At 33.0% G+C, this 14930-nt stretch overlaps 1 protein-coding gene across 1 annotated transcript; it reads right to left on the bottom strand.

The window, feature by feature from the left end:
• Nucleotides 1-746: 746 nt before the first annotated feature.
• Nucleotides 747-13245, bottom strand: LOC133183045 (cdc42 homolog). Its single transcript, XM_061317968.1, has 3 exons — nucleotides 12833-13245; nucleotides 10309-10367; nucleotides 747-3750 (listed from the first exon to the last, which is right to left on the bottom strand). The coding sequence occupies exons 1-3, from the start codon at nucleotides 13023-13025 to the stop codon at nucleotides 3259-3261; spliced, it is 744 nt and encodes a 247-aa protein (XP_061173952.1). The 5' UTR covers nucleotides 13026-13245; the 3' UTR covers nucleotides 747-3258.
• Between the last annotated feature and the right edge of the window lie 1685 nt (nucleotides 13246-14930).

The following is a 14930-nucleotide window of genomic DNA, read 5'->3' on the forward strand; positions in this document are numbered from 1 at the left end:
AGAAATATCCGTAATACCATTGACCTTTACTTATCAATCTCTATTTATGTTCGCTTCAGCAGTTGATCTGAGATGGAGTGTAAAAGTTGGCTGACAGTGTGTTTACAAAGCTAGAATCGCTTGTTGTCTTCTTTCTCATTGTGGACATATTTGACTCGGAGCTTAATATTCAGCAAAATGTGTTACACCTCTGAGGGACGAAACTGAAGAATGTAATCAGTATTTAGATTGCAAAATATTCATATCCACAAGATTTAAGTTCAGGAATCACAATCAAATATGAATGTGTTTAACATAAGTTAGATAACAGTAGCAATGTTCAGATCAGAACTCCTTTAATAATTGCTATTCAAGACAAATGCTTAAAGTTTGCTTTCAGAGACTGTCTCTGATTAAATATAAATAAAACACACTAATCTATTCATTCGCAACAGATAAAGGACAGGATTCAGATGCACAACTGCAGTCAACGTTATGAAACTGCATGTTTAGTGCTGCAGTGCATGTGTAGTGCCAGAGAATTTCTTATGTCTTATGTCTTACATCTGCCAGAAACAATACACATTGTGTCGGGAGACCAGACGATCTGCTTTAGCTGCTGTTATTCTCTCCTTGGCCAAAATGTACTCACATTTCTGACACATGGTATTAACGACAGAATCTTCTTGTAAATGTCATTAGTAATTTAACAACATATAGCAAGACTTCACCAGCTGGATATTTATGAACAAAAAAGCAACAAATAATGATGAATAATTACATTTTTTTATTATTAAAACACTCAATGTTTGTACATTTTTTTCTCCCAACTTGTTCTATTGCTAAAAATGTTTCTTTTGAAAGAATACATAGTGCCTTATTGTTTCTTTATCTCCATAAAACACAAATGTATCGCAAAACAAGAGACATTGTTCAGTTTCTGAGGAGTAAAATTCAACAAACGAGAATGAAAGACAGCATTTCCTTTCTATTATATAACAACAACAGGACCTTATGGCCATCAACAAAAAGTATAACAATAAAAATAATGTTCAAGGTTGTTTTCCTTTTTTTTTTTTTATCTCCCCTACAATTTTTCTCTTGATCTAACACTGAAGACAAATTTTTTACAGTAGAAATGATCTTCATAATACAGAAGAATTTAAATGGTGTTCATGTCACCTTAAAGGCAATATTTAAAAAAAAAAAAAGTATGATTTTTTTTTCTCTGACAAATATCCATAGAAAAAAAAGAGAGAGATTAAAACCAGAAAAACCCTACAAGCAGACATATGAGAAAATAACAAAAGGGAACGAAATAATGCTTTGGTCTGATGAATGTTAAAGATTAGTATCAAACATGCAATATCTCCGAGAATTCTCATGATTAAAGATGGGTGTCTGACCACATATAAACAGAACCACAGGTATTGCCACCACATAAACAGAACCACGATGCACATAAAAACAGGGATCTACTGGCAAATTCTACCATGTGTTGGTCTCCCGTTGACAAAGATAGAGCACCAATCTATCATTATGATCAAGTGACCTGAAAAAAACACTGACATCCGACTATGCAGATAAAGAAAAGAACATGTACGTTATACAATAAATCTTGTTTTCGTATCTTGACGCAACATAAACACAGTGATTTGGAATTCTCATTGTCTGACAAACAACAGGACAAGTTTATTTGTTTCCATACAGAATTGCCATGGTAATTTCCAGTTGTCATTAATAATGAATTAAACATTAATTCTGAGCACCTTCACCCTTCAAAAAAAAGGCATTTTTTTTCATCAGTTATGTCAAAAATCTGACAACGTCCTACACATATAAGATTTCTATCCAAGGCAGTATATATGAATACCAAAAAGGGGGTTATGACTAGTAAAGATCAGATAAAACTCTTCTGAAAAGTACATCTCATCACGAGAAGAACTACAGTCTCGAAGTTAGATACCACTACAATGAAACCGATCAAGTTAGACCCAAGAATTTCATAACATATCATATTGCTTTATCTTGCAAAGATGTCTAGTTTGATTATGATCTTATTATTCTTCATAAAGGTGCAACCATGATCTTTTTTAACCGACATTACTTTACAAGTGTTTTTTTAGTTTTGCATATTGTACGAAAATGTTCATTGAACTACTTTTTGATGAAAATCTGTCAGTTTAAAAAATCAGTCATTATCTTGAATCATGGGAGTGGGAAGTTTTCACAATACTATCTCAAATCCAGCAATTTACACTTCTGGGTAGAAAAAAAAAACTCTAGATTTGAAATGATATCCACCACTATGATCCAATTGTCTGCTTGGCCGTGACCAAACAATGTTATCCCATTGAAGCGTCATCTGTTTTTATCTTCCTTGTGATGAAAAAAAATATGTTCCAAAAATAAGGAAAACAGAAAAAAAGCACCAAAAACTGAAAACCCTTTCCCACGATTTCTTTCTTAGTTTACAAAATGCTAAAACTTGTCATAATGCGGATATCAAGTTCTCATGACCGTCTTATTGAAAAACATGGAAGGTTTGAAGTCCCAAAGCAACTGAAGTTATTGTTTTGTGACCTAGCAGATTGAATAATGATTTCTAAGGTGACCCAGATTTTCTCTCTGTTTTAGGCCTGCAGTGACATTCCTTTTCTTAAAGCAGTGCAAAAAAAAAAAAAAAAAAAATGGAAGCAAACAAAGTATTCCCATGAGAAGCTCTTTGGAACTAGTGTTCACTTTAAATTGCACATTGAAATCTATGCATGAATACACAATAATCTCTAATCCTTTCATCACAGACATTAATCCTCTGCATTTGAAAATACTCATTCCCTCAACTCAGGCATAAAAAAAAACTTATTCACAAAATAAATTAAATGGATAAATGATTGACATATCTATAATCTATCAAACACTGATATGTATAAAGACAGAATTTTTTTGAAATCTCAAATTAAAATCTCTAGGGAAACAACTTTTTTTTTAGTAAAAAAAAAATTGGTTATCAAAAGAAACAAAAAATAATATTGTATCAGAATTTACAATCATTCAAACATTTTACAATTCAATAATTTTTATTAAGGGCATTCAACTGCTTTTGAACTACATGAAATATAATGTATGCTTTGATGTAGATTCTGGAACTTGGATGCAAGGTATATGACAATGAGCAGTGATTGGATGACACTTTAAGTAATCTGAAAGATGAATGGTTGGATGAAGTTTCAGTGAACTGAGCTGTGATTGGATGATTTTGGATGGAGGGAACCTGGGTCATAGAAAGCAGCAAAATTTCTTCCATCCTCCTTTCTTGTGCTGTGGACCACCATCTGTTCTCTTTGGTGTTAGGGTTTCTGTTTTCTTTGACCCTTTTTTGGATTGGCGAGTTGATTTGTTTCTTTTTAAAGGGTCAGTTAATTTAAGAGCACTGAGAAGGGCGGTGTCAAACACTTCCTTCAAGTTTTTCTGGGTGAGAGCTGAGCATTCTATATATGTTGCTCCAATGTTCTCTGCCATCCTCTGTGCCTCTTCAACGGGCACAGGCTCCTCTTTGTAGTGAGCGAGTTCGATCAACACTTTCACATCATTTCGAAGATCACACTGTGTGCCGACTAGAACTATAGGAGCTTTGGGACAATGTTTGCGAATTTCTGGTACCCATTTCTCTGCCACATTGTGAAAAGATGTGGGAGTCACAACACTGAAGCACAGGAGAAATACATCTGTCCCTGGGTAACACAGTGGGCGCAGGGAATCGAAATCATCCTGTAACAAAGAAAAAAAAAAACAGTATATAAAAAGGTATACCTCGATACTTAATACATGAAGTAATATGTTATTCTGACCGATTTATTTCTCCCAAATTTTCTTGTGTAAATAGAGCCTACTTCAGTCAAAGGTTTAGAAGAAGGCAAAACACTTTTCCATTGAAATATGAGACTCAAGGCACAGTGTGAATATTTAAATAAGACATTTAATCTAAACCTTGAATACTCAAGCTGAAATAAAGATGAATGAAAGAGTTTTCCCTGACGGATCACAGAGTTATTTCTATGGTTTTTTTTTATCACAGTCAAACAGGCGATTACTTCAGAACAAATTATCATACAACTATGTAACCCAACATTTTACTGCAGTTCCCCTCAACTAATTTTTAAGATAGGAATCACTTGAAAGTATTAAGAGAGTCAATATGAAAACAGACAATTTTTGATCATTTTTTTTTTCTTTGCACACTATATTTAGTTGTCCCCTCATGATGTAATTGTCTAATCTGAACAGATATACACTGCCATCAATCTTCCCTTTGTACGAGTGTGACTCATTGTCACAGCACTAGTCTACCTCCGACTATGAGTGATTATGTTCACCTTAAAACCAGGTGATTATCTAATGCAAACAATTATAATCATCAAAAATCCATCATGCTTAGCCATGAAAAGTGATACTATTTTTCATCAATACTGAAAAAAAGATTTATCCTCATTTTTTAGAGTCTAATTAAAAGAACAAAAATGCTTCCAAAATTCCTCAAACTCACGATTTGTTGATTTAAGAGAATTTTTAAAGGTAAAAAATGTTTGATGGCTATGGCCATTTAAGTTGATTGATTCTGGGATATTTTAATTGTTTTATAATTAAGAATTTCACCTCTGAGTGACTGAATCTGAAGAAATAATTAAATCTATTGAAATACACGTATACCATCTGAAACAGATCATGCTGCACATGGCGCTTAAAAAACAATACGAGATTTAAGGAGCATTTTGATCATATTCCGAGGTGTTCCCCAATATTCATTTAATTGTATCATATTTACGGTCCATGTTGCTATAAATGACAACTAAAAATGTCTCCTATATGTTTTGCTATTCTCATAAAAACAAGGCGCAGTTATCAATAAAGTGATTTGATAACCTGAACATACATTTATCATCATTGCGTTGATTGCAAACACAACCATAGGTGAATCATGTGGTCACAAAGGTAAAATAAAAATCGTCAAATCACACATGTAACATTATTGCTTACGTCCGCTAAAAACCCAATTCAGCGTATTATGCAATGACTGTAGGTAGTGGGAAATTACTGTTCAGAACTTTCTATTTATGGATTGCATTGTCATAAAAATGAATAATGGTCATGTCTGTTAAATGTTTTTTTTCTTCATTTCCTAACACAGTACACCTATAAGATTGTCTTGGGAAATCAGAATTATTCATGACTTGAGAGCATATATCATAAAACTTTTCTTAATTATCAAGACAAGATTTAAATTTCTGACCACTTCCTTTTCTATTACTTTTGACTATAATCTGAGAATCAGACTAAATGTTTTTTTTAATGTCATGCATAAAGCACAATCTATACCTAATCCATCTTATTTAGAAATTAAATCAAATTAGAAAGGTCACATAACCATAAATAAATATTATAATATACTAAAAAAGAAAAACCCTATAAGAATTTGTTTGATAGTACGAGTTTGTCTTACATTTCACTGAAACATTCCTCATTTTGCTATATTAAGTGTATTGGTATGTATACTTTTACCAAAAACCGGATAATGCACAGTTTTTTTAAGATACAAAATAATGTGGATGTGTTAATGATATCTATATATAAAGCAAGGTGAACCTGTTGTTAAAGAAGTGATGGATCAAATGTGGAGTTTTTATGATTTCTTTCGTGATTGAATACAATAACAGGCAGGTACAAATTACTGTATAATAGAGCTTTAGTTACAAAAAAAAGATGAAACAAATTGGGTGACATCCACTGCACTTCATGGCAGGCATCCACCTAACGACCCCAAATTATTCCCCCAGTCTGGCTCGAACCATCCAACTGTTTCTTTTTTCATGTCTGCAGGTTGTTAACATTGGTGTCAAAGTTCCCTCTCAACTTTAAGCCTTTTAACTTGAAAAAATTACACTAATTCTAAAATTAGAGTCAAAAATTGAAAACTAATTGTAGAGCCATCAAGACCTTGCACAGAGCTTACATTGTATATTTTACCTATGTCAAAACTTATCTGAGTTAGTCTTTCACCTGAGCACAGGTGTGCAGACTTTGTAGATAGAAATCGCTTTTCCTTTATAGGTCTGAGTGTTATGTAGATGTGTTCCATTTGTCACTTAGCATACATCTGTCTGTATGGAGAAAGTACACAGAGATAAGTGCTGGATTATTCTGTTTGCTCTTCATTGTGTCCTAGCAGAAGACAATCAGCTCAAATATTGACCGACCTTAGATGACCCTTAAAAACCCCTAAAAGTGTCAGTCCATGTCAGTCTTATTTATAGAATCACATAGGTTCCACAATTTAAAAAAGATGTAAAAAAGCAAATCTGACAACACAAAAACAAAACCATTCCACTACTGAATTTGGTCATTTTTTTCGATGCTAAATTTAAACAACCTGTTTTAATCCTTGTCATAATATTCATGATCAGTACAGAAGCTGATCTCTCTCTCATATTATGACATACTACATGTAACATACTGAAATCTGATTCATCCTGCAAATAAAAAAAAAACAAAATTGCATATAAACTTGGAAACCAAGAACCAAACAGAAAGGCAGATTGGAATTAAGAATGTGGAATATACACCATTAAAATTCTTAACAGGTGAAGCACATTGCTTCCTCACATACCATGAGGTTAATTACTAAAACTATTAGCATAATAGCAAGTCACATATGACCCTTCAACAAGGAAACAAATAAAACAGACCCATTCTATCTCTATAAATTTAAAAGAGCTAATACCAGCTACAAGCACTTCCTCTTTTTTCTTACAGTATTATAATTCAATTCTTGTGTGGTTTATTTTTCAATACATGTATTTGAAAGCAATTAATTTATGGGTCTCTTTTTAACCTTGTGTACCAAGCAAAACATGCAAATCTTCTTGACCTACACAAAATTCATGAGTAAGGGAGACAACTAGAGGATGTCCGGGAACAATTATTGATATGTCAGTCTTTGTAGCAATAAAGCTGTAGCAAATTGTCAAATACAAGATAAAATTCTATGTAGTTCTACATTTTTATTTCATGTAATTGTAGGGTACGCTGGTAAATAAACACTTTTATAGCTGAGATGTAGCCAGAGGCATCCCTAGCACTGTTGCCTGGTCTCCAAGGCTGAGGTCAAGAAAGACAGAGAGACCCCTCATTATGAAAAATCGGACCTTGTACAGCCCATCACTGTTGACAAAGACCAGCTATATAAACACTGAAAGATGCAAAGTAGTCTCCTATCATGATGGTGATGAAAAAGATTTGAAAAGATTGAGGGAATTAACACGCCCAGATGTTTAAAACTTGTTGGAGTGACTCACTCCTTTTCAAAACACACTTAATATATCTGACCATAAACAAGAATGTTATAAGAGGGGATTTATAAACCTGGTACTACCAGTCCATAACAATTGTGTATTAGCCACAGACCATGGTCCATTATCACCTAATTCTTAATGTATTCTAAAGTTGGTCATTTAAGTACAATTGGGTTTATATACAATTGTACTCTTACTTTCAAACTGGGTGGGTTTAACCGAATATATCCAATATGTCTCCAAGGGTTCAAAAATTATATACCATAGTAAAAGAAAAAAAAAATCTGCAGAGTTTGAACCTGCAGAAGCTCATCAACTTAATCTCAGTGTAATTAAACAGAAAGCTCTTAAACTCAATAGGAAAAGCTGTTTACGACAATGCTAGTTTGAACTTAATTTAATATACCTCTCTCCCTCCACTGTATTAGTGAAAAAAAGTCAAGAAGCCAATAAAAAAATTGTAGTCTTTTCCATATTTGCTCAGTGAAAACAAAAAACACCAAAAAACATGACAACTGTTCAACTAAATAAACACTGTAGGCTGTTTGCCGATTTACCTAGCTACAACAATATAGATTACAGGGTAGATTTTATACAGTGATAACACTGAAAATCTCTGGCAATCTCAACCACTGTTTGACTTTTTCCACTCTGAGGTGACACAAGCCATCATTGATATCTTCCATGTAAATCTGAGCTACTGTGCTGAAAACACTTATTCAAACTCAAAAATGGCATTTTGTACATGAGATGACCTGTTTCACGTAAATGTGTCATCAAAAGTTCCATCCCTGCATGTGACAGACAAAACGTGATGTGGCTTCACATGCTAACGGATAACAATATGCATTTAAATTTTAACTCTGATTTCTTTTATATTGATGGAATGTAAAGTATACTTTAAAAGGTAAAACATAAAATGTTTTTTAAAAAGTTGTTACAAATACTTAGAGGGTTTTATTAAAAGTTTAATCGGACTTGGGAAGCCCTTCAGAGGTGTACTTAATCTGGTTTAAAACTGGTCCGGTGCTTAAGACTGGCACAATACCAGAACCTAACCACCCAACAAGACTGGCAGAGGTACGACTGTGAGTTAATATTCAACCAAGCCAGTTGCAGAGGTCATGATAAAATGTTCCAAAATCCATGCACTGCATCTGTATTGTGAAAAAATCAAATAAAAGCATCCCCTACCAGATTGATGTTTTAGAGATGAGAAACCTACATTAAACAAACCATCGAAATGAGTTTCAAATTAAATTTTTATTCCCTGTGGGTTTAATTAAATTATTTAGGGCCAGGGATTTTGATAATCCTGCAGCCATCATGAACATTGGGGTGATATCAGAAGAGGTGTTCCTTTTCCTAATCTCGGCACCTGCCTGGTGAGTTTCCTGTTCAGTGATATCTCCCTCAATCATGTTTCCCGAGATGAATCACAAACTGTATGTGTTCTATCATTTGATAAATATTTTTAGTTAGATTTCTCTGGTATTTATAGGATATAATTGACCTATTTTGCTGAATGAGAACAAAATTTTATTATACAGAATCTCGAATCTTAGGATCCACTTCTTTTTCTTCAAGTAGTTGAAATTTATTTGATATATAATACCCCCTCAAGACCTTTGAAGATATAAAACATGCATGCCAGGTCAAAAATAAACAAAACAGACAAGAAGAAGAATACAAAGCTAAATATTTTCCAAAATGCAAAATTACCACAAAAATGTTACGTAATCTATTATAACTAATGACCTTTTCTGTCTGACAATCTAAATTTGCCTCAAACAATTCAAAAGCTGGGACAAAGTTTTTTCCCATACAATTATATTTCAACTGCTTTACAGACTGACAAAATTAAAATTTGGAAGTTGTATGACTTAAAATGTCTAGACCATTGACAAGTTCCCAAAGAAAAACAGGTGATTTTGGGTCATGCACTTGCAATGAGTCACAGGTTGAACCGATCACCTGTCCTCTGCTGAACAAATTCCTTTACTGGTTTTAAGCTTCAAAATCATTATTTCCATCTGACCAATTCACTTTAATCTAATACAAATCAATTTTTTCAATCATGCAGAAGAATAGAAAGCTAGCTTGTGGAATTTAGAACTTCATATTTCTTTTTAAATTAAGGAAATTCCTGCAAGTTACTATGGTACAATTTTTATGGGTCTTTCAGAAAATAGAAAATATCATTCTCCATTTGAAGAAGAAAAAAAAGTGTGGGCCAACTAAAGGCCAATGAATTTAAAGGCTTTAGTGGAATATGAATTGGTAATTACATTTTCAAAATACAGCCTCACAAATCATGTCTTTTGTTATTTTCTGCACTATGCAAAAAAAAGTCTAATTAAATATTTACATTGTACCAGTGCTTCTCAGCTCTCATACTGCCTTAGTGCTTTGGCCCCAGCACCGAGTTCAAATTCCTGCATAAAACATAGCAGGTCTGGACATTTTTAAATGGTATTGCTGTAATTTACCTAGGGGCTTCTTATTATATTTTTATCTTGCCGAGAAGCTGTCTGAATTGTATTTTATCAGCTCATTGAATTTTCTCTTTATTTTTCACATGATATCCCTGTAGGCATATTTTCAGTTGGAGATGTACCATTAGCACTAAGGTGCCAAGATAGCACTATCCACTTTATGGTAGTGACCATTTAATAGTGTGTAAGTTAATTTCTTATCAGATTTGTTTGTAAACAAGTCATGTCAAATTGTTAAATACAGATCTCTTTCTCTCCCTCCTTCAGGGCATATGTCTCCACAAAATAAAGAAATAAAAAAAATTATAACATTTGATTTTCTTGTTTAAAGAAAAAAAGTTTTAATCACAAACTCCAAACTTTTTTATATCAGATCTCTCTGTTTAATGTATCATGGAGAAGAGGAGAATAACTGAATGTATTCAAATGAAAAGAGAAGGCTATAACAACCCTGTACATTCTGATAAAGGGGAGATAATTCCTACCTGTCCTGCTGTATCACACAGCTGTAGATGAACTGGGGTCTGATCAACCTTCACCTCAACTGAAAACAAACAAAATATACTTAAATAAGTATAATATATAAATTTTATGTTCCTTTCCTAAATATTATTTTTTAAAAAAAAAAACGTACTTCTGTACTGCAATTTCATTTATTGTATGAAAATCAAATGTAACTTTAATGGTATCAGAAAAAAAACAGAAGAAATTGACAGATCTAAGGCATTCAGGTTTTATGATTCATTCTCCTTACAAAATGATGAAAGACAGGGATATTTCTGAACATTGGTCAGAATAATGTGTTAATATTACACAGTGGCCTCTTGTGTTGGGGGCTCTTTTCCCCTGGATGATTCATGGCTCTAGGATTAAGTCTGCATAAGATCTACAGGTAGGCCATGCTAATCAGAGCCACTTAATACATTAACCACTAATAAACCACTTAACACTGAAAAGTGTGAGCCCTCTTACACCACTCCAGCACTTACTATTTTTTGTGGCTGGTTTCTACCTACCAGGTATAAGCTGAGGCACAATGTGTTAATAGATGCAAAAAGGTCATATGCTGGTCACTTATGTAATAAAACACAACACTTGATCATGCTGTAGGAATGTTCTCTCTTTTTCCCTGATATGGTCATAATTAATTGTACGAGATCTATCATTAGAGTGATAACTTCATCATCAAAACACATGTACTGGTATTCATATTTCATCAAGTTATTGCCCATAAGCCTCTTGGTTTACCAATATAAAGTAAAAGTGAGAAGATAAAAAAAACTTTACAAATGAATATTTTTTTCATTAATAAAACAGCAAAAGGTGTACAATATATCCTGATAGAAGATGATTTATTTGTGATAGATGTTTTTGTTCAGGGATTTAGGGAAGGTTTATCCACAGCTTATTATTTGGCCCATTCAACCACTGGTGTGTGAATTTAGTCTGCTTTTAATTCATGTTCGTCCTTTGAAATCTAACACACCTTTTACAAGTATAAGTATTCATCAAATCTCCCATTCATATAACAGGTTTTGACATTCAAATGCATTAAAATCCCTTTCCAATTTATAAGAATTGTTGATTGAATGAAAAAATAAGGTAGGGATCTATTTTTTTGTCATATTCAAATTTTTTCTGTGATTTATATAAGCAATTGATGTCAATCTCTGCTGATAAAAAGAATGAAAAAAACTTTTTCAGCCTCTGAATTAATCATCCTACAGATCAAGGCATTTTCTCTTTAATTTCTAAAAGCCTATTCAAAGTCATGGCAAATTGCTACTGTCATGGCAAATTATGATGGAAATGGCTTTCATCTTCAAAACTAATTGCTGATAAACAATTTATATGTGTGCAAGGGTTGAGTACTAAAATTTTCTCCAATTTTAAAGAGAAAATCTTCATTTGCAATTCAAACATTTTTCAACCGAGTCAACCCTCTGCAATGTACATATGTGTGCCAAATCTTGTATTTACACCTTTAGCATAACATGCAGATGTGAGATTTTCTTTGTACAAATGGGTGGGTATAGTGGTTGTTAGCATTAAATTATTGATTGCACAATAAAGACTCAAGGTTTAACCTGTTAAATGTAGTATTTTTTATTTAGAGATGAACTGAATACTACGGGCATTGTCTTTTGTTTTTTGTCTAATTAAATCTGTTACCAGTCCTTCTCTTGTTTAAATCATTAAAATAAAGGTTGTTGATATTCAATAGAAAATCAGCACCTATGATCGACTGACATAACCTACTCAATACTTCATAATCAGCATGATTAATTAAAATTAGTTTTCTTGACATTTGAGTGAATTATTTGACACAAGGAACATTTTTTTCAGTTCTTGTTGAATTTTTCATTACAAAGAATCTTATTGAAATGTTTAAAGAAATTGTTGCCTGCTAATCTGTGACAAATTTCCCACAGTTGGTCTCTTCTACTGTTAAAACAACAATGCTGTTACAATGAACAGATTTTTATCTTTTAAGATTTAATTACATTTCACTTCACTCGTCAATCATATATGTGTCAAAAGGTTTTTAATTTATTGGGTTATGCTAATTGACCTAATTATGTCCAAGAATGTGTGAGCTTTTAAAGCACATCATGCTCATGACACAGAAAAATGAGGACCGGGGTTTACTTGCCTTTGTAGAAAAAATTATATGTGACATTTTTATATATGGGCAGGAATTCATCAGAAATAACAAAATTACAACTGTATTAGTGATATCATATCACTTTACATGCCTTAAATATCGCCACTGATCACCCTGTGCGTTAAATATGAACCGCAAGTGTGTATTGTGTATCCAATTCCATGCGATACCAGAAACCAAAGAATTTGACAAATTTCATTAATTTGATACCAGCGTAGAAATTTTTTGCATATAATGAAACCTGTGCTAATTTAGGTGGGGTTTAAGATTCCAAAATATGTAAAGTAATTAATCATATAGTTGACATTTTAGCATTTCTATTTTCTCCCTAACTAATTACTCACCAGAGAAATTATCGAAGGCGGTGGGGGTGTATTCGGTAGGGTATCCGTTTGTGGTATAACTGACCACTAGGCTTGTTTTCCCCACTGCACCGTCCCCAAGTAACACACATTTGACCCGTGCAGCCTGCGAAACTTCGGTACATTGCGTAGGTAGGAGATTAATAGTATGGTCCATCATTGATTGAGGAGGCATGATCACAAGTAAATTTAACTAATCGCTACAGGCAATACCACTGTCAAGTTCATTCCAGTTGATTATAATTAAATATTTTCTTCTGTCTCCAGATTTTTAATTTCTGCAAATTGATTTCTTTGAAGCATGATCACATGTCAACATTGGCGCTGGAAATAGTTCAATAAACTTATATTGATATAGTCTCCGAATCTGGTCAATACACATCCACTCCGGGGACCTTGCTCTGTCTGTCTGTCGACTCTATGTATATCGCGTTATGAATCACCGAACAGGCGAGTTGTGATTGGATGATCTCGTGTGACGTATGCGTCTGACTAATATTCTCATTCACATTTTCACCTGCGATCGCGGTACGCGCTTTGATGTTTACCTTTAACACAGACGATTTAAAAAGAAGAAACCAACAAAAATAATAAAACGATATGTCTTTATACCCTGTAAAATTGTAGCATTTGGTTGCGTTTTTAAAATAGTTATATCATTTCATACATTACAAAATCTTCGCCATAATGCAAATTAAAGGCACCCCCCCTTTCCCACAATTCCCATCATGAATAGCATAAATACATTTAACTACCCACATATATATAAACACTTTTCAGCGTTTCAGAAATGCATTCATTTTTATAATTAAAAACTTGACTACAATAACCTCATTTTCATGTAGATCTAATATTGTGAGAGTGAGTCTTTTTTTTTTAACCATACATGTAAGTCCTTATTTTCATTCTGAATTACTATTCTAAGTAGAGTAAAGATAGTTGCATTCTTGAATGATTCTTAGTTTTTCTATTTGCAGTTGTAGTTGAATCATTCGTATATTTTAAGAAATAACAGAATTTATCCTTCGAAATGCATGCACAAGAAGAGGAAAAAAAAACATTTACTGAGAGTTTTGCAAAAATTTCTAGAGGAAAACGCATTCAGACATCTTATTTTGTCTACAAAACCTTAAAAAATAGTAGAACGTACGATCGCCTTTTTATATACGTGTAGATATACACGTTCATCATTACATTATTATAATATAATTTATTATTCCAGACATTATTGGAAAGATAACATTTAAAATCTGTATAATAACTTGAATGCCCACACAAAAAAATATTGAATTTGCACTTCATTATACATGTATATTGTCCCATTTGACATATTTTATGTTATCAGATAAACTCTGCTAATTATGACTTCTTCAACGGAGAGGTGGACCTATGTGTAATTTAAGGTAATTATTTGAATATTTCACGTCGAATCGTTTAATTTCCTCGACATATTATTAACCTTAGATTCAATTATTGTCATTTGAAGCATTACGAACTTTGGGTGTCGTTTTGGGATTAGAGTTAAGCCGACCAACATCTATTATCCCCGATTATTTCCTGAATAGTCCACACGTAACATTTCAGCTCGAAAAAACAACTTCAAATAGAATACAGAGTACTCAGAAAAGGGAGAAATTATCCTTCATACATAAACATTGTTCTGGGTTATATCATTTTAATGCTTACAAAAATTTCCTGTGAATACTAACGAATATCTAAAATATACAAATCTTGTGGATTAAGAGCATTCCACCCTGGCTTATCTCGGGATAAACGTGAAAAGACAAATATTGTCTCTGTCACTCTCCGTCTTATTAATAAGACCTGTCGTTGTGAGATTAACACATTTTGTCACTTAACGGAGGGTGATATATCAAATGTTATCTTTTTTGGCGCTGGTCAAACAAACACCAATAAAAGCCAGTTTTACGGTCAAAGAAGTATATCCTCGAAATGCCAGTGTGTCATATAATGAAGTAAAACTTCTTTAAGAGAATATTATCAAAAATTTAAAATACATCTACGGGGTTTCCTCTCAAATTTTATACCATCTATACTCTTCACTGATTAAAAATCTGCA

This window comes from Saccostrea echinata, unplaced genomic scaffold, assembly GCF_033153115.1.
Source record: "Saccostrea echinata isolate AGI-Se365-2 ecotype Australia unplaced genomic scaffold, CSIRO_AGI_Sech_v1 ptg000009l, whole genome shotgun sequence".
NCBI lineage: Eukaryota > Metazoa > Mollusca > Bivalvia > Ostreida > Ostreidae > Saccostrea > Saccostrea echinata.

Excerpts from the sequence above, each read along its gene's own strand:
- LOC133183045 (XM_061317968.1), bottom strand. The coding sequence starts at position 13,025 with ATGCCTCCTCAATCAATGATGGACCATACTATTAATCTCCTACCTACG. Across the intron at positions 10,368-12,832 it reads CGCCTTCGATAATTTCTCTG|TTGAGGTGAAGGTTGATCAG; the intron begins GTGAGTAATTAG and ends GTTTGTTTTCAG. Across the intron at positions 3,751-10,308 it reads TGTGTGATACAGCAGGACAG|GATGATTTCGATTCCCTGCG; the intron begins GTAGGAATTATC and ends TCTTTGTTACAG.